Source organism: Rhinolophus hipposideros, assembly GCF_964194185.1.
Source record: "Rhinolophus hipposideros genome assembly, chromosome: 23".
Classification (NCBI taxonomy): Eukaryota; Metazoa; Chordata; class Mammalia; order Chiroptera; family Rhinolophidae; genus Rhinolophus; species Rhinolophus hipposideros.
Genome location: NC_138069.1, coordinates 29,398,276 through 29,424,285, shown reverse-complemented (window position 1 = coordinate 29,424,285; position 26,010 = coordinate 29,398,276). Strand labels below are relative to the sequence as shown.

At 42.6% G+C, this 26,010-nt stretch overlaps 1 protein-coding gene across 8 annotated transcripts in view; it reads left to right on the top strand.

The window, feature by feature from the left end:
* The window catches only part of EBF1 (EBF transcription factor 1), a 382,398-nt gene extending 356,750 nt beyond the window's left edge, over nucleotides 1-25,648 (top strand). For 5 of the 8 annotated variants that reach the window (XM_081034775.1, XM_081034776.1, XM_081034774.1 and 2 more), the window contains 5 exons: nucleotides 8,816-8,881; nucleotides 9,864-10,041; nucleotides 10,703-10,882; nucleotides 14,882-15,076; nucleotides 23,454-25,648. In XM_081034775.1, the coding sequence (XP_080890901.1) occupies nucleotides 8,816-8,881; nucleotides 9,864-10,041; nucleotides 10,703-10,882; nucleotides 14,882-15,076; nucleotides 23,454-23,485 (651 nt within the window). In that variant the 3' untranslated portion in view covers nucleotides 23,486-25,648. Of the gene's footprint in view, nucleotides 1-8,815; nucleotides 8,882-9,863; nucleotides 10,042-10,702; nucleotides 10,883-14,881; nucleotides 15,077-15,402; nucleotides 15,472-23,453 lie in introns of all 8 variants that reach the window. The other 3 variants (XM_081034770.1, XM_081034769.1, XM_081034771.1) reach the window with 2 other exon arrangements.
* The last annotated feature ends 362 nt before the right edge of the window (nucleotides 25,649-26,010 follow it).

Below are 26,010 nucleotides of genomic sequence, written 5' to 3'. Positions count from 1 at the left end.
AACACTGAGATCTTGAGGAGGGGGCTAAGTTTAAGCTACCTTATATCACAGCCCACGTGCCAGAGCACTGAGTATAATCACTTATTAGGTCAAGAGGAAGGAACAAGGGGCGAAGTCATTTCTACCTGCCAACCACCCAACATCCTCTTCTGAAGGACCCAAGCCCTTAGAGATAGAGGCTAGGAGACCTTCAGCCTTGCTCACTATTTTCAGCCTTGAGTAACACTTCAATTAAGCTTTGGAGTAATGAGAACTGAGCCCCAGCAGCCTGGAGGCAGTGGATTTTAACAGCCGTTACAGTCGGGACCATCTGTAACGCCTTTGAATCGTCATTTACAGATAGAGTTTGTCTGGAGGTCCATATAATAGATGATGGTGTTCAACCATTTAAGTAGCAAAAACCAGCTATGTTTTTGCTTCTCTTTGGTAACCTTGGATTGCAGGACAGTTCCAGCATGCACAAATCACTGCTCAAGTTAACTTCCCATAATTGTCCAAAATTGTAACTATACACATACATTTCTATACACACACACCAAACACAGACACACACACTCACACACACACACACACACACACACACGACAGTAAATCTCTTTGTTTTCTCAGTGGTCCTTTAACTTTAAAACCAGGTATTTATTCTCCTTGCCCTAAGGAAAAGGGAGCCACAGCCAAAAGACAAAGAGAAACAGAAGTAGTTAATATTTGGCTTTTGTGTTTCTGAAAGCCTGGGCCTTGGCGACTTAAAAGATTTTCAAGGGTAATTTTGACTCTAGGCAGTTTTTGTTTCATGTGCTGACTTTACAAACCTACCCCTGAAAAAGGCACCTCTGTCCACAGCCTCCTTTTTAAGCGGTGACTTTCATCCTGATCAGAAAGCCGATTTCCAAGGCCACTCAGCAGGACCTCACCCAGAGCGTTGGTCTTAAACCAGTACAATGAATGGGAATCAGAAGAGCCAGCCAGAGGTTACCAAGTTCAGCTCTGTACCTCCAAGCAGGTCATGTTCACAAGGGTGCAAACACCATTTTTCACTGTATTTGTGGCGGGAAGCACCCCAGGCTCCCATTCACCAATTACCATGACACCATTTCGAAGAGAATGCCAGGAGACCAAAAAAGAGGGGGAAAAGCCATTGTCATAACTCTTCTCAGGAATACCTGGTTTCACAATTTATACTTAACTGCTGATACTTGAAAAGTCGAACATTTTGGTAAAATGAATCAAGCTATAATGTTTCTTTTATGAGATCCCCTTGCAGGAAAGGAGGTTTGGCACTTCGCGGAGACCGAGCTTAGTTATCCATCACTGTAAAAGTCAGCTGTCCGAGCCAGCTTCGCAGAGGTCACGCGATCGAACCAACAGCTCTTACAACTATATTATTGCTTACGGAACAGTAATTGAGGCACCAGATAAAAATTACCTGGTCTAATAGGCAGCGAACAATTCTCACTCAATAAAATTATAAGCCAAATCATTCATTTCATAATACTCTGGCTAATTTATTTGTTGACCTTTGAATATCCATAGCTCTTCAGTGGTATTAACTGCAACTCAGACAAAATCTCTTGTTCATTTCACTTTCATTGATTTTTTTTTTCCCATTGAGGCAATAACAGCTGCTTGAAAACAGCCTTTTTCTTTCCACTGTAAAAGTCAATCATGTAAGTTAGCATGTCTTACGTTGATATAGCTGTGTTAACTTATAGCCTGCTTCCATGTCATGTGATTCAGAAGCCTGCTCCCCCGTGTGTGTAACGAAGACCAAGCGTTCTGAAGGGTCTCCCGGCTCGATGATGCGTCTGAGAAGTAAGAGGGCTCTCCTCTAACCTGACCATCAAATCAACTTTAACATTTAAGGATGTTTAGAAGCTACCCCCTGCATTTACTTTAGACTAGACGAGTGTGCAATACCTCTTGAATTAATTAATAGTGATAGATCCCTTCAAAATATTTGATTCCTTTGTTCTGGAAATTTCTGCAGATTTTGACTTTGGTTTGAATTTTATTTTTCTCTAAAGATTATGGGCAACGAGTGTGTGCTAGACCATTCAGTGCGCCTCAGCTGAAGCTTCTTATACAATAAAGTACTAAGAACTCTATAGAATGCACGGTTGTAAAATATAACTGTTACACAGTTGGCATTTTATGCCTCCCTAGAAATAACCAATTGCTACCTACACTTCATCTATGCTCCTCCCTTCCATTTCAATTTACTCTAAAGTGGTCCTTAGCCATAATGAGAATGCCCCTTTCAACAGAAACATGTTTAATTATATCCATGCTAAATGTAAGTGACTCTTCTCAGTCACAGGGCTTCTGAGTAAAGAGTGTTTAAAGTGTGACACTAAAGGATTCTAATGATCTCTGCGGTAAGCTCTATTTCGAGTTCACATTACCAGAAAAATGAAAAAATTGAGGAATGTCTTAGAGGATTGGAAACTAAACCGTGCTCAACTATCATTTTGGTTTGCTTTACTTCTTCCCTCACTGCTCTCATTATATGATTTTTTAGAATGCAAAGTCTACCATTGTGGAATTTTCCATTTGGCTCAGTAAACACAAAGGAAGTTGGGACATAAAACTACCCTCCACAGAAATACCTCTCAGCGCAACTAGTATTTATTGCTTTGTGCATCCAGCTCTGTGGGAAATGGGTGGCAAGGAACTTCCAATCAATGTTTTGGCTTTCCGGCTTTCCAATCAGTCGTGTCACCCAGACTTTCAGAAGCAAAATGGGTGAAGTGGTAAAACTTAAAGGCTCGGGAGCTGAATGTACTGTTCAAAATTTGGACCCTATAGTAAACTACTCCAGAGTGAGCAGCTGAATGAAATCAATGTTGATTTCATTGATAAATGCTTATCACCTCTAAATCAGGAGTGATTTTGCCACTTCACCGTGTGTTGCTGATATCTGGACCCTCTGCATCTTGAATCCCCTGAGAAGGCAAAGTAAATTGGTGACAAATGGGTGTCAGGAAAATGAGCAGTGACGGAAAAGTATTGTACTTCTTCCTCGGGAGCCACCCAAGTCAACTTGCCTTTGATGATTGATGCTTGCAGTTTGGTTTCTGTTTTCTTCTACAATCCCACAAAAAATGATTTCCCGTGTGAGGGGGCAAAAGCTGAGCATAGATTGTCCTCCTGAATGACAGGAGCATCCCTGGGCCTGAGTTTTATGAGGGCGTTCCCAGAGTCTCACAATCTGATTCTGAAACTTGAAATTAATGTTGTGTTGGTAAATGGGTACCCATCTGGCTTTATGAGTTGCTCTGTATGGGCTCTGAATGAAAGAAAGTTCAGGCCATCTCCCCTGCTAACCTGGGTTTGAATTACTCAAAACAGTGCAATGGGTCCATAAATGGGGTTCGACTGGACAGTTAGACAACCTTCCCCTTTGCCCTGGAAGGCTAGATGTGGACAGTAAATAAGAGCGTATTAGTGACATATCTGAGGTGAGGTACGAAAGAGAAAACGCCCACTGGAGGTGAATAATACTCAGATTTTACTGTCATGAAACAGAAGGCAAGATGAGTTCACTGTGTCTGCATCTCAGACATGATACGCCAGGTTCCCAGAAGTGTGCAGACCCCTGAGTGTTTCTAAGGGCCTACAAGTTCAGCTAAGAGAAGGCTGATGTTCATCAAGACCGACTGCATGTTGCTGGGAGCCTATAACTTGAGATAATGTCTGTACCCAGCATGATTCATTATATTAATCACAATATTAAAATGTAGGCAGCAGGAGTGAAAGCGTGCATTCATAAAAAAAAAAAAAAGAGTGGCATAAAAAACAACCTACATTGATTAAGAGTTAACCTCTGGGAATTTACATATTGGATTTAAAAGTCTGGAGCCACACGGAGCACCAAATTTAAGTCTTCTGCTTTTATAAACCCTGCCAAATATATGATTTTGTCATTTCATCATATAAATGAAGTATGCACTTTTTAATGTCAGTGAGTATCTTTGAAGAAACTCTTCAACAAGAATTTCTCAAGGCCTTTGGTTTGCTAAACACTGTTCTAGGGGCTTAAAGGAGATGAAGACATTTCCATGGCCTTGAAGGACCTGCAGTCTCGTTGTGGAGAGTGAACACTAACCCCCTTAAGATCAGAGCGAAAATGACCCCAGAGCATTTACCTCTGTGCTGCGTTGGTGGCACAGTCAGCGCTATTTTTCAGAGGAATGAGAAGGATTAGGAGCTGGGGCATAGGTGAAGGTAGAATTCATTCTGACAGAATAGTGCAATTCTTAAGGGCCCTGGCTCTGATGTCTAACGGGCCTGAGGTGGGATCCCTGCTGAGCCGTTCCTCAGTTGTGTGAACTCAGGGAAAGCTGGCTGACCTTTCAGAGTCTCAGTTTCCTCATCTGCCAAATGGTGATAAGGACAGCACCATGTCACATAGCACCATAAGAGGCTCCCTGGAAAGGTTGAATGAGGTAATGTTCCACTTTCAATAATGGATAGTTATCTTTTCATTACCACCAGCACCATTATTACCAGATGTTAGAGGGTGGGAAGCCATTGTAAATGGGAACAGATTGAAACGGGCATTCAGATAAGGGAAATGCAAAAGGAGTGAAGGTATGGACATAGGAAGGAGCCCCACATTTTACTCCTAGGCTAGGGAGGACTAACTGGACCACAATAAAGACCAGTTCTTCGTATGTAGGGAGAGAAGATTGGACAAAGAAGGTAGGACTAGACTGGGGGTGGGGTGGGGAATCTTTTGTAATCCCTGTAGAATCTTTCATAATCCCCGTAGAACCTTGATTCCTGGAAGACAGCGTGCCTTCAAAGGTGTTGGAGGGTAATATCGGTGACCACCAGGGCAACAGGAAGCTCAAAAATTATTTGCTAATTGATTAGGTTGAAACATAGGAAGTAAAACTGAATCTTCCCTCTGTATTTGTACCCCATTTCCTATTTTCATTACAAAGGCTCCAAAACATAAGTAAAACCTGTAACACTTGAATTATTTCTCGAAACTCCACTTATCCTTCAGTCTCCTTGGTGTTTCTGTAATCTCTCATATGGTTGATCGTTTTGTTTTTTGTTTTTTCCTCTTCACACCCCCATTCACATAATTATCAACCGATGGTCATGGCAAGACAGGTAAAACCAGGTTTTAATTGTGAAAGGAAATAGATCAGTGGAAAGTGGTTGTTTTTAAGGAGTAAACATTTTCTGTTTCTTTAGTAGAGAAGAAAGCTAAGGCCATGAAAAGGAAAGTAGTCTGACTTAGGATGTAGATTGAGAACAAGCATTAGCTCTATGAGGAGACTCTGGGGCTTTCCAATATTTAGGATACTAGTATTTGTCTTCTTAATTCCCCACTGGGATATATATTTTTTAATCCAAGGATAGGATTAATTATCTTGCAAGAATCTAATCTCTACCTTCATGTTTTAAACTGCAAGCAGGGAGGCGTTTTAAACATTATGAAAAGAAGAGAAAATCTCTCCTGACAAATAAATGCCTTGAAAAATTAGATATTAGTCCTAGTCAAGTGCTCTTTCTTCTCAGAAATATTAAAATTGCATATTAGAATGGAAGGATCCTTATACTGTGCTTCCTCCTAATGCCACAAAACATATGACTTTAGGAATAATTTCAGAGACAAAAGACTATGTGAAACATCCAGCTCTTCCCCTTATGAGAAATTTCCTTTTTTTTTTAATATCCCAGGCTCAATCATTTCCTAATGTGAAATTACAGATTTTTTCAAATAACCATATAAAACTGCACAAAAATTACACTTGTGACCACAGAAGAGATAGCATACACTATCAATTTGATTTTAAAAGGCATACATCTTTTATACTACCTGTCATTTTTATAAGGCCTTTTACAAATTTAATCAATACATTTTAACATTCTATATACTTTAAGTGCAATATACAATAAATATTCAAGTTTCATCTTAAACATGCTTTAGCCTTTAAATTGTTAAAACTGCAGTGCCCTTTCAATCTACTTACATAATGTCATAAAATATACATTTCAAGGTAAATGAAGTCAGCTACTTCAATTTAGTCCCTCAAACTGGTAGTAAATGAGAGGTTAACACTACGGTGCCAAACCCATTATTGAGTAAATTTAGCACCTTGGACAGCTCTGTAAAATCTTTATTGCTTTCCTGACCTGCTCGTCATGTTCTGTCTGTGTGTTCAGTGGCTCTCAGCTCTGATTGAAAGGCAATATATTAGATCCCCAACACAAACACGCTTGGGGGCTAGTTCACTGGGAGCATAATGACATGGAGGTGAGAGCAATTTTCTGGTCACCGAAATCCAAGCACCTTGCAGGTCTGTTGCACTAACTCATAGAAGACCCAGATATTTCCTTTTTCCTTCCCATTTGCAGAAATAACTAATAGAAGCTGAATCACACTGGCAAAGCTGAACCAAATGTGAGCTCTCTGTTAAGTCCCAAAGTTGTTATTCTAGTGAAGGACTATTGGAAATGGGACAGATACCATTTAAGGGCATCACTTCCAGAACAAGAAACCCTGGTTCACTCCTCTCCAGACTGCTGGTCTGAAGCGATGCGGGGCTGTCTGATCATCCACCTATGGCAGTGTGCCTCGTGGAAAAGCATGAACCAGCTTCGCGGATCAAAGGAGTCCACTTAAAAAAACAAGATTCAAGTGTTTCATTTTCAAAGGATTAATGGTGATGAGAGCTCTGGGTATTGAAATAAGGAGAAAAAGAAACAAGTGGATTAGGTCACCGAAAAACTTTATCACCAAAAATATATGAGATTAAAATATATAACATACACAGATAGCTGAAATTCTTTCAGGTTTACAAAAACTTCAAAGATCTTGGAGTTTTACCTCAAACGTCCCTCCTCCCTGGTTCTGTGAAATTAATTAAAATAAGAAGCACTGCTCTGAACCCTCAATGATAGCATTCCAGGATTGCAGTTCACAAGTGCAGAAATTGCACCTCATCTTGCTTTGAACAAACAGGAGACTTGTGTTTATTTTTTTCTTAAAATGAAAAGAAAGAAAAGTACCTTCTCTGCCAAGCCCAAACACTGGCATAAATATTTATTTGAAGAAATAAATGAACATAGACCCAGAGAAGTAAAATCTTAGTAAGTAAACCAACTTGATCCTGTTTTCTTTTAATCTTTCCTAAGAGCCAGATAAAGCCATGAGGTTTTAGTGAGAGCAGCACAAGCTGAATTTGATCTGGGGATAGGGTTTAGTGTGCCCATACCATAGTAAATTATTAACTGCTGTGGTCAGACAATACTGCAAACAAAAAGTGGTAAATTTTGTGGTAGCACTTGCATTAGAAAAATAAAGAAATGATTTCAGATGTATTGATTCAAGGCCCATTGATTATATAATGCTTTTCACTCCTTATATGGAAAATAACTGAACTCTTTTATAAATGGGGTCTAACAGTCTAAGGCAAGCATGAGTGTTTATTGAGAACTGGAAACCCCTCCATCTCATTTTTGAATTTGGGACATTATATATGTCATAAGTAGTGACTGTAGTATGACAACCATTTTATCTTATATGATAGAGAATTTAAAATTGAAAAATGCTAATATGTATCTAAAAGCTTGTCATTTCAAGAGTTGTTCAAGAGTTTTTTTGAAGAGGCTATGGTGACAGCAAAATGAATGCAATTATATCCCTGTTTTCTGATCAGCGTCTACAGTATATGAAAATTCAACAGCACTGCTCCTCCATGCAGAAATCTATTGTGTCAATTATTTAAAATTCAACTTCTTTTTGAAACTTTACGCACAGCAGGAAAAAAAAAATTGTAAACATGTCTTTTTTGAAAGTCACCTCTGCTAATCCTATAGTGTGCCTTTATGTTTGGTTCTCTGATGAGGCTCCATTTTACATGTATCAAGCTTCGCTTTCCTTTTTACATTTCAGTATAAATGAATGTGTAGAAAATTAGGGCAGAATGAAGAGAGAATGACTTCTTTTGGTTAGAATGAAAAAAATTACCACGACACACACTTTTGTGCATGCCCTATATTATTAGAAACAAACACACAAGCTAAATAAGGAAGCCCACGTACATGAAAAGAGGGAGCTAACTTTGTCTTCCATTGGAATGAACAGCAGAGCATATCTCTAGGATGAGAATGAATGAGCGAACAGGAAAAATGGCAAACAACACTGAAATGGCAAATAATTACTCTCAAAGAATCAGACTTCGCCAGTCATGAAAATTGGTACAGAGGGAGCTTCTGAGGAAAGGAGAATCCTTTCGTAAGAGCCTTTTACAAACAGTGCATTGCCTCAGTATGTGGGTTTTACTATGTCACCCCTTTATATCATGGCTCTGCCACATAAGGGAGATAAACAAAAGACATTTAATGCTACATGCTTCTAGTAGCTGAAGATTGATTAGAAATCCCTCGAAAATGACCTGTCTGATAAGGTCATGGTTCCTGGAATAAGCAATTAAGTGCAAAATAAACACGTCTTAGGGCTTCATAACATGCTCTGAATGACATCGATTGTAGTAATGTAGTAAATGACCTCGCAGTTGTATTCAGCAATAAACATATGAGTGTTCCATCGTGTCTGTGGCAGATGGGTGAGTGACGTGTTTTATCTTGCAGAACCAATGGTGCTCCCCTTCCGACTCCATGAACTGTGGATGTGAACAGGGATGGATTGCTGATTTCAAGCCATTCTGGGGTTTCCCATATTACTGCCTTTAAAGCAGTGCCTTGGCAAAGTGTGGCCAGAGGGAATGGGGATGTGATCATGTGAAACGATAAGGACCTGCCTTCACTCAGAAGATCACATCTGCTTTTCTCTTGACAGGAAGTCATCCTCAAAAGGGCTGCGGACCTGGTAGAAGCGCTGTACGGAATGCCACACAACAACCAGGTGAGCGCCCTGGGCCTCGAACCTGTGCAGGTTCCCACATCCAGCCGAAGGTCTCAGATTCCTTATTGTAACGAAACAGTGCAAAAAATATAAAAGTCCCGCATGGGAGCTCTGAGCATAAGTCATTCAGACATAGTATGTTGCAAAGCTATTCCGTGCTTCTCTCTTCTTTTGTAAATTTTTATTGCCTTTTCTATGGAATCATTTTCCTTATGAGGAAAGGTACTCCGTTTAAAAACGTATCTTCCTTGGGAATGTACTTCATAATGGAGGGAGAAAGTTACTGGTGCTTTATTTTATTCCTCTCAGGTTTTCAAGCAAATTGACGAGGAAAAAGGGGGTTTAATTTCTTCTCCTAAAAAGTATTAAAGAATCGGAATATAATTGTCTGCTTCTGTTTCATAAGACTCAAATGGCTCAGGAAGCTATGCATCTGACAAATTATTCAATCCTTTTTTTGTGTGTCACCTGAGTCAGAGTCCAGGGGACACAGCCCCACTGATACTCAGGGACAGACACCAACAACGTTCCCTGAACGTCAGCCAGGGAGATGAGTTGCAGTGTGTGTGTGTGTGTGTGTGTGTGTGTGTGTGTGTGTGTGTGTGGCCCCAGAGTCCCTGTGTGTTACTGGTAGGGAAGGAAAACCCCATGGTGCCGTCACATACTGTGAGGTAGTGTGGAGGCTTGGCTACGATAAAGGGCTTTCGAAGTCTGACAAACAGGGTTCTGCAGCCCAGCTCTGGCCGTAAGTGGGTGAGTCTCCCTAAGGAGGTCTTTGCCTCTCGGAGCCTCAGGTCCCTCATTTGTGATATGGGTGGGATGAGGATGAGACTAAACACACAGGTTTGCTGAGCGGAATGCAGAAGTTCGTGCAGTTCCCTGTGGAAAGCCCTGTGCACAGCATATGGTGAGCAGCTGAAAAATGGTATGACTGGGAGTATGAATGGGGGTAGCTGAAGGGAATATTCCCTTTACTTTTCAGGAGATTATTCTGAAGAGAGCGGCTGACATCGCAGAGGCCCTGTACAGTGTTCCCCGCAACCACAGCCAGCTCCCGGCTCTCACCAACACTTCGGTCCACGCAGGAATGATGGGCGTGAATTCCTTCAGTGGACAACTGGCCGTGAATGTCTCTGAGGCATCGCAGGCCACCAATCAGGGTCAGGATCCTGCTCTTGTCCCTCCCCATTTTCCTCTCCCTTCCCAAACTCCACCTGCCCTCCCCTCGCCCCTCCCCCCCACGCCACCGTTTATTTGGCACGAAACAATTTTTATTTAGTTTTTCTTGCCCAAAGGGGAAATTCCTAGTTGGTGTACATCAAATATTATTGTAGAATTGTGGTTCTAGCTATTATGTCTGGTAATCTGGTAGAGGGGGCTAGAAAGGGTGCATGCACTGAGCCGTCTCTCCATTCGGCTTTTCACCATAAACTATGAATGACAGATCGCAAAGAGGGTTGGAATTAAAGTTCTGAGGGATCAAAGCACATCATGCTCACTCCGGGAATAGGGACCTGTTAACTTCAGGGTACATCTCTTAGATTGGGATTTATTTCTGCTCCAAAATGATAATTTATAGGCCCTGCATTGCCACTTTTCACAGACCTGCTAAGTATTTATGATCTCGTAAGACATGTGCCTTTTGCTGGCTTCCCATTTTAATCACAGCCAGCACCACCAACCCGTGCACATGAATCATTGACCCCTCCCTCCAGGATGGCGTGAAGGGGGCAGGAAACTCAACATTTCCTGTCCCCGAGTCTTCCAGGATGCCATCCATCTGAACCCCACTCTCCACCCTGCTTTTGTCCCCCCCCTCAGGTTTCACCCGCAACTCAAGCAGCGTGTCACCCCACGGGTACGTGCCGAGCACCACCCCCCAGCAGACCAACTATAACTCCGTCACCACGAGCATGAATGGATACGGCACTGCCGCCATGTCCAATTTGGGTGGCTCCCCAACCTTCCTCAACGGCTCAGCTGCCAACTCACCCTACGCCAGTAAGTAGAGATCTACGTCCTGGGTTTGTGCATGCTTCCACTCCAAGAACTCAGTGTCGTACTGTGTGGCCCATGGAGGCCCCCCATCTTTCCATGCATTGAGCAAGGGGATGCTATTGGAGGCCGTATTGTCTCCAACAGAAATATCTGCCCTCTCTTGCTCACCTTCCTCCTCCTGAGGCCTCCCTAACTGTCAAAACTTTGCTGCAACCCAAAGCAGCAGTACAATGTCATTGCAAGAACCCAGGCTTGGAGTCAGATGGAGATAGGTTTGACTCCGGCTTCCAGAAGTTACTAACTGGTGGCCCTGGGCAAGTTCCTTTCCTCTCCAAGCCTTAGTTTTCTCATCTGTAAAATGGGGATAGAACTAGCACCCACTCCATATAGTTGTCGTGAGACTTCCGTGAAGTCATGCTTGTCCTGGTGCGTGGCCCATGAGAGCCACATTCAATAAATCTAAGTGATAATCATAATGATGGAAATATAATAGTAAGTGGTGCTGTGGTACAGCATAGTACTAAAGTAACCAAGAGATTACCAGCAACTGGCAACAAGTGAAACGCCAGGCTGCGAGGCCATGGTTGGTAGAGAGCGTGAGTCTCCCAAACTCTTTCGTATCCCCAAGCAGCTAGGTGTTCTCTCTCTCTGAATTGCCCGAGTTAATTCTTCCATCACTGATAATCCACATCCCTGCTACTACCAGACCGTGAGTATTTACGCAAGGCTCCTATCGTACTGCTTATTAATTCACAACAGTCTAAAGCTTAACTCCCTCCCTTGAGGAATATGACTCCTTTGTTTTTTTAATGCTCGGAATTTTCCCCCCTTATGTTTGATATGTACTTAAAAAAAAAGGAAAAATACACTTTATGTTTTCCAAAAATCGGTTGTAATCACACACACACACACACACACACACACACACACATGAATGTTGTTTGGTGCCTGTACCTCTGTCTTAAAGAAGTTTAGCTTAAAGGATTTTTTTTTGGTACAACATTTAGGTTGCATCTAAACAATCTCCATGCACTGGCATCTTTACCTATAAAATGTCATGTGACCTGTCTCTACAATCTCGATCTTCCTCTGAAGATTTTTACACAGATAACCAAGTTCATTTTGGACAGTGTGGGTGATTCGTCTGTTGTGTAAAATGTAACCAAACTCTTAGATATTTGTAGAGTGACAGATGTTGTGTTGTAAATGAAAGAATAGTCATGACTTTTAAAAAACGAATCTTGGCTTAGAAATCCTAAAAATTATGCTGTCTTTAGTGGAAATGTGGAGTGTGTCAACTCTTTGACAGAGGCAAGACCATTCTTGGCCTTTGAAAGAAGTTATTTCTGAAAGTAATACTTAGGGCCTATTGCTTTCTGGGTGAGTTTCTATGCTCAGGGTGTGCTATATTTCTCCGATTCTATATTTGGAATTGGTAGCTTGTTGAACATTTAAAATTCCCCCCAATAATCTGTTTACATTATGTTTGTCTGCTCAGGAGTCAGCGTTTGGGGCCAGTTTCACATTAGACTTTGATTCTTGGGAAGATTGTTTCTCACAGATCTATCATGTCGGTGTTCTCCCATCTACTCAATCAGAAAATGTTTCAATCATGACCTGAAAATTAAAAGGTGGCATTTTTAATTAAATCAATAAACTAATTGCTATATGGTAGCAATTCAATTTAAGGGCTTGGATTGCTCTGTCTTCTCAAGCCTGTGCAGACACCAAGTGACTTCAGCCTGAGATTGCATCTGTCAGACTGTGAGACTTCGAACATTTAATTTCCATTAATTGATTTCCTCAGTGCTCACAAATATAGTATTAAATTCTCAAATAGGCTCTCAGATGGGACGGTTTTATCTGCATAAATGCAAATAAAACAATAAACACAAAGCCCAGCTGATTTGAATTTTTGCCTCCATACTATTTAATTATTCATATACCACTCATGTTGAAAAATCCCCCACAAAATAAAAAATAAAATAAGACATTCCATGGGTGAACACACTTTCTAGTGTGGTGGCTGATAACTAATAATGTTATAACAAATGGAACTGCTGGACAATATTTCACCCCGTCTTCTGTTAACCACCCCCTCCAAACTCCCCACCTCTAAATACACATAATGATCACGTTTGCCAAGGAGATTAATTGCCTTCCTCAGTGAACCAGCAGGATTTCAAATCTACGAATATTTAAAAATCAAACCTCCAGTGCAGGAGTTTTGCAATTTAAATGGGTGTTATTATTGAGCATATTTTCACATTTACAAATCCTAAGAGATGTATAAAAATGCTGGCCTCATTAAAAGAAAAAGTACAGTTTAGAAAATGTTTGTGAAAACTCTGAGGATGGCGGCTCTGTGTTGTGCTTTCCAAAGCATGCAGTGCGTTGGGATGGTGTGGTGCTGAGAACTGATGGCAAGGGGTCACTTCCCCCCGATGGTCATTGCTGCCTGTGACCGATTTGGTTCCCACTTCTCTAACTTTCTGAAGTCAATAGGCCAATGGAAAGGCCGCCTAAACGACAACTGGGACTTTGGTGGGCTCATGGGAAGGAGGCTTCCCCCTGGCTCTGTTTCCTTTGTAGGGTAGTGTAGTGGAAAGGGCACCAAATTTGGGTTTGGTGCCTGGCTTCATCACATTCTAGCTGCAGCCCTTGGGCAAGGCACGGAACTATTTTCTGAGTGTCAGCTTGTTCAGTTTGCTCAGATGTAACAAGGACGTAACAGACCCCAACTTAAGCTTATTTGGCCAGTGACTTATAAGAGGAAAAGATGTGAAGATTCTTGTGGATGATAAAGCAACATAGAATGTTTCTAACAATGTGAACAATGATACAGTAGATGGAAATACGTAGAATTTGAATTAAGAATTTGAATTGGACAGCATTCGTACTTTCCCTCAGGAGCTGGTGGAGATAGCAGGTAAGTCGATGAAAGTACTAGTCTTGAGTGTAGAGGTCTTTGTGTGTGCCAAATCTCTGTCCCCTAAAGTAACCAAGAGATTACTAGCAACTAGTAAAAAGGTGAAAGGCCAGGCTGAGAGGACCATGGTTGGTACAGAGTGTGAGTGTACAAAGCTCTTTCATATCCCCAAGCAGCTAGGTGTTCTCTCTCTCTGAATTGCCCGAGTTAATTCTTTTGTCATTGATAATCCACATCCCTACTACTACCAGACCATGAGTATTTACGCAAGGCTCCTATCCTACTGCTTATTAATTCACAAACATTTGTGTACTGCTCCGGTGGGGTGTATAAGGAATTTGGAACTTTGACTTATAGTTCTGCGTTAGCCCCAAATGTTGCATGTGGTAGGCAGTCTACTATCCACCTTGCTCCTGCCTACCTATATCTGTGTTGTGGAGCATTCAGGTACAGTCAGCACTCACATCCTTAAGGAACTCGTGGCCTCATGAGGAGAGAAGGGACACATACCACCACCTGCCAGTGCCTGCAGTTGGAATCTGGTGTTGCCCTCTATCACCCTTCTTCCTCACACCTCTCATTCCATTGATGCCCATGCCCTCTCAGGCTGGCCTCCTCCTGACTCTTGCATCCCCCAACCCTTTTGTTAGAACCTTAGGTGAGGCCCCACCTGGAATGCTTATCCTAACAGCTGCTCTGTGAAGCCTTCTCTCCTTTCCCTTCCATGCCTTCACAGAGCCAGAAAGTGAAAATACTCACTTTCATTGGTATTTTGTGCTACTCTATCCCTCCTCATAATAGCACTGTGTTTCCTGGGCTGGCTCACCCCAGTGCCTAACAAGACTCCTGGCACATAGTAGGCCCACAATACATCTAAAAGATCACCACCCCCAAGAGGCAGCATGTCCCAAGTACTAAAGGATGAAAGCGGACAAGATCGTGAGAGTTCAGGGAAGGCTCCTGCTGGAAGGGTGGCCTGAGCAGGGAGGCTGGGGAAAGGGTCGGGTCTGAGCCGCTTTGTGTCAGAATGCCCGGAGAGGTGCTGATGTCTGCTTTCCCCTTGTCCCTCCCAGTCGTGCCATCCAGCCCCACCATGGCCTCTTCCACAAGCCTCCCCTCCAACTGCAGCAGCTCTTCGGGCATCTTCTCCTTCTCACCAGCCAACATGGTTTCAGCCGTGAAACAGAAGAGTGCTTTCGCACCAGTCGTCAGACCCCAGACGTCCCCGCCTCCCACCTGCACCAGCACCAATGGGAACAGCCTGCAAGGTAAGCCCCAAGCCCACCTGGGCCAGCCAGATGCCCTGACTTCACTCTCCCAGGGCCTGAAGCAGATACGTCACTGCTGCTGAGGGGATCAGCCTTCGGCCTGCCTGTTCTCTCTGCCCTCGTCTCTTCCTTTGTGTTTTCTGTCCTTGGCCCTGGCCCCTGACCCTACACATCCCTCCTTTGTTAGAGTTTCCTGAGCAGCAGTCCTCTTTCCAACTCCAGCAGTTCTGCTCAGGCCCAGGATTTGCTTGAGATTATTGTTTCCACTTACTAATGCCACCGTTTCTCTTTTCTCCTCTCTCATTCCCTGTGGTCGCCATAATCAGACCAGTCTTTTGTGGACTCTAGCAAGTTCTCCACTGCAGGGTCTCTCCCGGGACTGGCCTTCTCCTGAAGTAGGTCACTCAACCTTCCCTTCCTGTTGCCTGTGTCAGAGTGAATGTGTGTGGGGCTGATAATGGGGAACGAGTAAGCCACAGCCTGGCCAGCGCCTTGAGGTCAGAGCTCGTAGACCAAAGGCCCAGACTGACTGACTATTGGGAACCAGAAACCCCAGAACTAGTGTTCTGCTTCAGATTAGAAATGTTCAGTCTTTTCCCCATCCTGGAATATAGAAAATAATAGAGTCACCAAGAATTGAGGTGATCTTTCTTTCATTGAGAAAAACCCCCACCCTTTTAGAACGGGCCCACCATTTCTCTTATTCTTCTTATGTGCTGGCATTGTGTTGTGGTGTAGACCCGCACATTTTCATTCATTCTCCCACAGCCGGGTTGTATGACAGGTACTCATAGGCCCCACTTTATAGAGGAGAAAACTAAAGGTTAGGGAAGTGATGACACGGCTTGACTTCCAACAGCTGGTATGTGGCAGAAGCTGGTTTCAATCTCAGGCTCAAAAATTCATCTCCTCTTTCTATCTCCCAAGCACTTTATTACTCAGAGTGAGTAAACGGGATGTATGCAAGATTTCTAAGGCAGGTAGCAGGGAAATGACATCAATGAAATAATCTGCTACCACTTACTGAATACTGAACAAGCACTGTGCTAAGCACTGAGCATGCCTTGTCTTATTTAATCCCCACAACTTACAGATGAAATAAGACTATTATGACCTCTATTGTATAGGTGATAAAACTGAAGCATAAGGAGAGTAATTACTTGCCCACAGGCCTAGCCAGTAAATGGTGGAGATGAATGTAAACCCAGCAGGGTCTGTGCCCCTAACCCCCACCCAGGCCTACATATCCCCATGTTACCTTCTTTCAGTGACCAACTGGCACACCCATCTTCATGGATGGTGGTCAGCCAGGGGTGTTGGGAAGGGTCAGGAGGGCAGTATCTACATCTGGCACATCTCAGCCCTGTTTCTTACGTATAAGTATGTATATTTTTATTTATACTTAAATATGCACATATACCCTGTGCCGATGCTTTACATTAATGTAAACTTACATCAATTTTCCTGAAAACCCTGTGAAGTCAGGATTATTGCCATTGTATAGATGGGGAAATTAAGGCCCAATTTGTTTAAGGTCATACAGCTACCAATGATGGAGCCTGAACTGAATCCACACCGTGTGAGTCCAGGACCTGAGCTCTTTATCACTATGCCTTTTGGACTCCAGAAGGGCTAGGCAAAACGTTCCCCAGAAACCTGCCGGCAGCGCTGCCCAGCACGCCCATGGCAAACTACCCTGGCAAACCCCTCTTCTGAGAGGGAAGAGGAAGGTCCGCTGACTGTGGAGTGACATTTCAGGCAATGTTATTCATGAGAGGAAGTGCCCAGCCCCACAAAAGGGAGCCACCCATTCATGCAAGTTCCACTCTTTATCAGCTAAAAATAATGCTTTGTCACTCCCAGTACACCCCCAGCAAACTAGACATGTAATGCTTAAGTGAACACAACTTATAATGGGTTTAAATAAGGATAAAACATATGGAAAGCAGAAATCCGCTATATTTTATCACCACCTTTGTTAACCATAGATTTGCTGTCAGGAACACGGTATACTGAGGTGTCATCCACAGCTGAGGGGTGATGTTTGGGAAGAAAAGAAGGCCCATGGCTCTTGGAAAGTCAGCAGCTGTATCACCAGGCAACATGGCTTAAGTGGGCAGCCCTTTAAGTGGGGCTGCGTGTCTTTCCGTGCCATGCAGACCAAGGAGGGAGCACGAAGGGTCTGAAAACAGGGACTAGGCCCCAATTTTGGAACATCTGGTGACGTAAGGAGTGTGTGTGCATTTGTGTGTTTGTTTAAGCAATGACAAAATGGCTTCAATACAGGGACACCTACAAAGTTTGTGCACCTGTCACCCTGAGGGCGTTTCTAACGCAAGTGTGTACAGGTGCCTAAAGTACAGAGACTGTCGCCCGCTTCTGATTACCTGCGAGTCTCCAGCCCTCCATCACATTTCTAATACGCAGTGGAACAGCGGGGAGGGTTTGAGGGCCCACTCAGGAACACGTTTTGTCTGGCTGTGCTATTGTGGTCGTCACTGCCCTTTCCTTCTGAGTGAGCCTGTGTCCAGGAGATTCTTTCCGGTCGTTTTTGTTTCCCCAATACTGGCATGTCCCAAACGTCCCCATTCTTTAGGGCTGGCAGTGGAGGAGGTCTGAGGAGAGAAATTAGTCAAATGAACTGAACACCATCTTTTTTAAAGCCATCCTTCTTCCTGCCCCCGGCCCGCTCCACTCCCAACCAGGACACTCACCAGGCAGGGCCCGTGTGCCCAGAAGGGCTCCTTTCCTCTCTGCACACGACCCCAGCAGCCTTAAATGGGCTGCATCATTATTTCCAGGAAGCTCCTGCCGGGGGCCTTGGGTCTCCCCTGAGAAAAGTGACAGTCTGACAGTGGGCTCCTAGACCTGTAACTGAAGAATTACTTTTCTCTTTCTAAACTTCATCTGTTCTATAAAAAAGGACATAGGTGGGTTATAAAATTGGGGTAAGAAGCTCTGCAGTGTTTTATTCCTCCTTCTCCTTTCCATTGTTACAGTAACACCTACCTCATTTAGACTCCCCTAGTTCAGCACTGTGATCATTAAGACAGGACAAGTGACAAAGGAAGAGTTGGTTAAGCAAATTGACCATGTAAACAAGATTAGAGGTGACACATTTAGCCTGTTTAAGTGTTTTAAAGGTCTATTACCTCTGACTACCACTCCGCTAATTGTACCTTATTTTGTTTTGCTTTGTTTTTAAAGCCAAGTCCTTAAAGACCTTATCCCAAACACACCTTTCTTAGCCTCCTCTAGTGACTGCGTTCCCCATTGTTCCCCAAGAAAGCAGCACTGTCATCTCACATGACGGTGATGAGGATTATCATAGGCACCAACATGGGAGGGCTTGTTCCCAGCCTGGCTTCTGCATTATCTCAATCTCCCATCCACCCTCTGATGTAGGCAGTTTATTGTCCCCATTTCCTATATGCACAAACTGACACTTAACAGCCATAACGCATCCAGAGTTATGGAGCTAGCAAGCAGCGGGAGCCTGGGGCTAAAGCCCAGGCAGCCTGACTCCATGTAAAACCCTGTGTGTGCCATATGGCCATGCTAGAGTCAAGCCATTGGGCTAGGCCCCTGAAGACTATAAAATCCTGACCTTAAAAACGTTCCCTGTATTAGGAAAAACACAACACCACAGTAAAGAAGGCAGGTCTGTCTGGGAGAAGCTGAGCACCCAGCTGCGGCAGTTCAGAGGGGAAAAATTAGGGAGAATTCAGGAGGGCCTCATGGAGACGGTTGCCTTTGAACTGGGCCTTGGATGAAGAGCAAGTAGGATTTGGGCTCAGGGAGATGGGGGAAGGGGCGTTTTAAGGAGAAGGATTAAGGTTAACCTGAGCCCAAGAGGCATGTGCAGTACCCGGTACCCTTCGCATCCTGGCACACAGGTGCCAAACAGCAGAAACAAGGTGAAACAAGGACGTTCTTACTTGAAGGTCATAAGCTCATTCTTTACATGTATTTTATAATTCACAGTTTCTACTGTGATTCCAGCTGCCTTTCTCTCCCAGAGAGGCAAAACCTTTGACAATTTACCAAAAATTCTGAGAATTTTTTTTTTTTTTTAAGACAAAGCAACTCTAAGCACTTCTGGAGTCGCAAAAGATGTTCTGTTAAAAAAATGAAAATGTGGTGGTCAAACAAATCTAGAAAGTGGTGCTCACTGAACCGCTGTCTTGGAGATCCGTGATGCCCCTACGTTTGTTAAAGGCCCCGAACATCCTGCAGTTGAACCAAAAAAAAGAAAAAAAAAAAGAAACAATTCCATTTAGTTTTCTCAATTTCTTTGCTCACAGAACCCTTTTCCAAATGTTATGTTCAATGAACAGCCCATGAAAATCTTTGAAAAATGAAGCTGCGTTTCTGATTTAAAGAGAAAAATGCAGAGACATTTTCTTTCATTTTTCTCAACATAGTCATTGATAAATCCTGATTCTAGACTCCCCAAGTGGGTCTGTTTTCTGAGTCAAGGACTTGAGTCACCTAGCAGGCTCATTGTCACGGAGACAACCTCTCTCTTCCCCTAAAGCCAACGCCCCCTGGAGCAGGGAGTCTGCGCAATTTCAGGTCTCAGAGGACTTCATTAATCAAGAGAGAGTCAACCCCAAGCAGGCTGTCACCATGCCATTGGAACTTGCCCCAGTGCAGTGATTTTTAACCCTAACCATGTCTTAGACAGTCTCTGCAATGAAAAATTAAAAACAAAAGGCCGGACTGATTTCACAAAAAGTGTACCCACATACTGATTTTTTTCTTTCCCCACTTTGTTGAAGCGAGGCTGGCCAGCCCCACCCGACTCTGGACATCATGCAGTCCGGTAACAAATCTGGTCCAATAGAGCAGGATCTGGCCCCGGTTTGTTCCTGGTTAGCTCATCATTCTTACTCATGTGTGGGTTCAAGGAAGACCACCTTCCACCCGGTCGCTCCCAAGTCCCCCAGCTCTGCACAACTTTCCATTTTTGTCTTGTTCTTACCAAAATGTGGAAAACCATACTGAAAAAAGCACTGCCTTTCCAACCAATAGTTTTCCGAGCTTCTGTCAGAGAAGGTGGTCACCCAGCTGCCAGGGAAGGAGGCAGAACCCCCTCGGTCTTGTGGTGTCTTGGCACATGTTGCTGTTTGAGAGTACCGTGTCCTCATGGAAATCTTCATGGGCCCCACTTGGGCAAGTCAATGTGCCAGCGGCATTTCTGGAGCATTCCAAGCTTCAAACACCCATCCCTCTCACCCACATAAGTAATCTTGAGGATTGCAGCACAGATACTAGAAAAACAGCTCCCAGCAACTCTGGGAGCTTCCCCACAGCCCTGCAGGGCCGTTGGTTTATGGAAAGGCCTCTTTAGAGGTGCTTAAGCTCAGAGGCCACAAACGGTAATCTTTTCCCCAAATAAACTAATCACTAAGCGTTCTGCATCTGGAGGTTAGGAAGTTGCAGGTGAGACTTAGGGAGCTGTAACCCCCTGGTGTAATATGTAAAATTCTGGGTGTAGGTACCTATGGGTCTTCTTCTGGAGAGAGGTTCCACGGCTTCCATTAGACTCTCAGAGAAGTCTGGGGGCCAGCCACAGGGAAAAGTAGGGAAGTGTGGGCAGACCAGAGCCACCCCCTAGATACTTTCAGGGGGCTGAAGGTGGTTGGTTTGTTTTTAATCTTAATTATTTGCTAACTTGTATAAACAAGGCTATTTCACTTTTTCAAAAATCCACATCCTGACCTTGTCGTGACGTAATTCAGAAGACCTGGTGGCTGTAAGCAGGTATTCCTGTACAGCAGCATTTGCTGGGCGCTGACTCCATGCCCACCCTACAGAAGACATGCCCTTGGCAGAGTCACCTCCATCCTTACTCAGGGAGGGCACTTCGTCCCCAGCCTGGGCTCTCCGGGTGCTGGAGTTTACAACCCCTGGAAGAAGATTAAGAAAGAAGAGCTGTTAGCGAGGACTAGCACTAGCGTATCTGTTAGCTTTACTTTACTTTAACTCTTTATGTGTTACAGGTTGAATTTAACACATTATGTCAGGTACCAAAACACTGTTTAGATTTTTTTGTTTTGTTTTAATTCTGGACATCCAAAGGAAATGTTTTCAGGCCCCAACTGATAAATGTTGGCTTGAGCCCACTGACCAAATTGGTGGGAAGTTGGTCAGTTTTCTATTTTGCTTTGCACCCTGTTGACACTGCTTGATTCTCTGGCTATCCTATAGGGCACTGCCCTTTCCTGCCAGGCACGCAGTAAATTTTGGTGGAAGCCAAAAGGAGACTTGCTTCTTTTGCCAGAGGCTCAGAACTCCCACAAAAAGGCCTGCCTTTAATAAGGGTGACTGGACCTCTCTGCAGCCTGAGTGAAAATATCCCTAGGGACATGGAGCCTCCAGAGCTGTCACAATGCAAAGACCTCCTGCCCCGCCTGCCTTTGGAGCTACAGCACCTTGAATTCTCAAGTTAAGGCTTGGATTGCAATACCGAGCTCCCTGTTTCAGTTAAACCGAGGGCTCACTTGAATCTTAGGGGGACTGCGTTTCCAACTGATCCCAAATCTTTGGGGGTTTAAGTTGGTCTGCATTTGGCAAGAGACACTTCCTGTTTCTAAGAAAAATGGCTTTTGAGGGCTTAAGAAAAAGGCTCCAGGAGCTTTTGGACTGCAAAGGGCTCTTGCAAAACAACATTTGGATGATTTACGTGTAAATGAATCAGAAACATGTGGATTAAATTTCCTTGTGAATACAGATGGGTTTAAAAATTAACGGAAAAAGTGTTTGGCAAAATACTTTTTTTTTAATTGAATCTAAAATGTCGGGTGGGGGAGGGGAAGCAGAAAGGGTGTGGGAGCCGCAGGGCTCAGAGCCTGGCCTACCCTCCCTGTGTCTACTGCAGGGTTTGTCTTAGTTGGGGTTTGATTTTTTTTTTTTTAAATGGCACATTCTTAAAGACATGAGATTTGGGAATTGAAAAGGGCCACTTCCTAGATGCAGTCAACACTGACAAGAACATTATTTTAAATTTAGAATTGCCAATGAAAAGAAAGCAATGACTTTCTCTCTCTGCCTGACAGGATGCTAAGCCATCACTTGGCGCCAAAGATGGCTGCCTCTTGCTTCTCATGTAAGCATTGCTCTCATCTTGACATATTTTAAAGTTGCCACACTGTTTCAATTGTCATATAGACATCCTTTTATTCCTCACACCCATCATGTGAAGTGTTTTGTATGGCATGGTGCCTATTTCATATAAGAGGAAACAGCCCAGAGAAGTTAAACAATTAACACAAGGTCACACAGCTATTTTAGCCACAGAAGGGATGGGTTAGAAATAGTAGCAGCTAATCTCTGTTAGGTCTTTCCTAGGAGCTGAACCCAGGCCAACCATCACACATATGTTATTTTACTTAAATCTTCAACAACACTAACAATATCACGGCATTTGCAAATACTGATTAACTGCATTTTCTAGCTGAGGAGGCAGAGGTTCAGGAGACAAGAAACTACCTCCAGGGGACATAACTCAGTAAGCAGGAAAGCCAAGAGGTAGAAGGCCTGTCTTCCGGGTTCCATGCTCTTCTAAATACCACTGTGTGCAGCCTCCCGACTCTGAACGCTTTGAAAGAGTTTTGATGACTCAAACAGCCTTCCCTTTTCCCAGGATCTCATCCCAGCTTTCCCAGGCTACAATTTTCTAGGGACAGGTTCAGACCTTTCCAGAAGCCTGAGCGAAACAGTGGTGTAGAAGACATGCTGGAGTTTCATGCAAACCTGCCTTCTCCTTATCCATACTTTCTCAAATCTTTATGTGCCCCGTGAACAAGACCTGCTATAGCTGGCATTTCCTTCTCCAAGGGCACAAGGACTGAAACGAAGACGCTCAGATTGCCACTCTGGGAATCAGTCTTCAAACTGAAAGAGAACACAGAAAGAGCCATAGTGTTTTGTAGAAAGTGCTGGCAGTTGGGCTAGACCAGTTTTCATTTTATATTTTGAAAGTGAAGAGGAGAGGGAGAAAAATAAAAAGAGTGACAAATTGAAAATTCTCACTGTTTTGCAAGGTTGGGTGCTGCAACTTTCCCAGTGGTATTCAAACTATGCAACTTTCCAGTTATGTTTTAAAATTGAAATCAGATTTGGAGGGATGTTTAGGATCTTTGGTTCTGTTAAAGACATATACACAGGCTGATATATTATCATTTTACTAAAGTACATGTATATTTTATACAAAAACTCATTCCATGGAAGATGAGAGCACATGTGTGTCTAATAGTCAACCAACATAGTGGTGTGTGGGTGTTTTCTTTTTCTTTCCCATCTTTTTTTTCCTTTTTCCCTCAGTGAGAAGTTTTGATGCAAAACCATTGACTTTTGTCTTCTCCTTCCACAGCGATATCTGGCATGATTGTTCCTCCCATGTGAAAGAATTGCCTTGAAGAATTTTATTAATGAAGAGGTTGGATTCTGCTACAGAGAGTAATCTGATACAAGTCCCAGAGCGGAACTTTTAACTCAGGCCTTTTTAAGAGGAATCACAATAACTGCAGATTTTTAAACAAAAAATATCACCGACCTTGCAAATACTGAAATTGGAAGGGATCTGCCAGTGCAGGGTATTGGTCAAAGCGTACCTCCCAAGTGTTTGGGGGATATATTTATTCTGTGTTAAGAAAAGCAAATCCACTTTTTCTTTCGTTCTTTCTTTCTTTTTTTTTTTAAGCTTAACTCTGCAGTCATTTGTCTTTTATAAACCGTAAAGCTGTATACAAGGGACACTATAAATAAGACTCCATGTTTTAATTTATGATGTTTTTAAAGCTGTGTAAAGGAAGAATGAAGTGGTGATATTTACAAAAAAGTTAAAAATAAAATAAAAAAAAAAAGCTTGTATGGGACAGAATAGGAATGCCAGTTAGATTTTTTAGAAAACTAAGGGTCGGCTTTTGCGCCTTAAAGCATATCAAAATGGTAGTTAGCTCAGACAGTGCATTTTCCATATCTAACTTAACATGCCATCCCTTAGCAGTGCAAGCTTATTCATCTCTTTTGTATTGTTGTCTTAAGTAACTGTGTAAATAAATGCAGCCTGGAAAGTTAAAAGTGATGTGAAGTGATCACATTTTTCCCTTCTACTCAAAAATCCAGTGCCTCTAGACAGATTGTTAAAACTGCATATTTAAACCTGATATCATTCTCCCTTTTTATTATGTCAACTTCTTCTGAAGCCGATGGCCTCTTGAGAGCTTGGTGGCACACTGCTGTGTGAGAATCTCCTTTGACACTTCATGGAACAGGGTCCAGGCACAGAATTCCACCGTACGCCCTCCAGTTATCAAGCCAAATCCCACTTCCACTCCGCCATTTACAAGTTTAAAGTTTACTCATCCTAAATGCTGACTTCATACCCGTCCTCCAAAAGCTGACAAAAGCAAGATGGCAGGTATTTCTGATTTCGCATTGGAGATAGTGCTCGATCAGTCGACCTTGACATTTGTAACATAATTGATGAAAAGGATAGGTTCAGTGCTTTGGAATTAAGAGTAAAAGGAAACTGGGAGAAAGGAGAAGAAGGTTGAAACCTCCCCAACATAGTTTTCTGTTTTATGGGAATTTTTGCTCTCATTATCTGGGAAGTGTTCTTAAAAATAAGAATTAATAGCAAAGATGCAGCAAAGCTCTGAGGATGCATTTGCCTGATATTTTTTTCTTTGCTGTTGTGTTTTTGTATGTAGTTATAAATACTGTAGATTTTTTGTGATTTTTTGCCAAAGTTGTTGTTCTATTTATACATTTTAATGTCTTAAGACAGTTTTTCAATATCACAAAAAGATTTTACTGCATATTTTGCAAACGAAAAAAAAAAGCTCACTACCTTTAGCTTGCACATACTTGCAAAATTAATTAAAAGGCTTTTTGTTTTAAAGGGGATTTTGTAAAATATCCATATAAATAATGTATTTATCTTTGGAATTTGTACATTGCTTTCCCCTTCTATCTTTTCCTCCCACCCCCAGTTTATTTTATTGTGTATGTTTGCTATGTGAAAAGTGCGTATTTGTTTGGTCACCTACAGTTGTATTAGCTGTTTCAATGTGATTTTTAAACATTTCATTTATAGTTATTTTTAGTATTGTTTTAAGCCATGCTTCAATATTTTTTATTTCCATCCAAAAGCCATTGTCTATTTTTGTATTATTTGTAAGTTAAAAAGTTTTTTCCAATATATGGCAAAAAAAAATAGTAGCACATTATTCTTGTAGCTTTTAGTTTGTAGATTTAAAAAAAATGTATCCTTTGCTTTGGAAGCTTACAAAAAAAAACACAAAAAAAACCTAATGCTGTTTTACTCTATTAATATGCATGGAATCTCTCCCTCTGGAGTGACGCATTTTTTGCATTAAATTTCAGGGGAGAAACTTCATAGAATTCAGTGAACATACTTTCTTTCTTAAGTCTGCTTGTATATTTCCTCTGTCTTTCACATAAATATAAACCAGCAGATTGGATGCCTTAACAATGCAAATCATATTCATTTCACTTGTACATTGTAACTGCACCAGAACTGTCAGTCATCACTAACATTCTAAGAAAAAAAAAAGAAAAATGAAAAAAAAGACGTGGAAAAGCACAAAAGAACTGTTTTGTTACCTTAAGACAATGTAACTTTTTCTAGTAGAGCAAGAAATTTACAACAATGCTGCAACTGTGCATGCCCCCATATGGATTTTGCAATGGTTTTCACTAGACTGTCAGAGTGCGATTTTTATGGGTTAGGGTGGGTGGGGGAGGGGAGTTTCGGGAGGGAAGGGAGGGAAGGAAAGCTGATTTTTCATGGTGAGAACTAATGATGATTAATAATAATAAAAAAACTGGAAAATGTAAGCAAGGTGGACGCATTGCTTCTCGGTACTCAGAAAGGTGGTCTGAATTCGTGTGGTAAGCGCTGG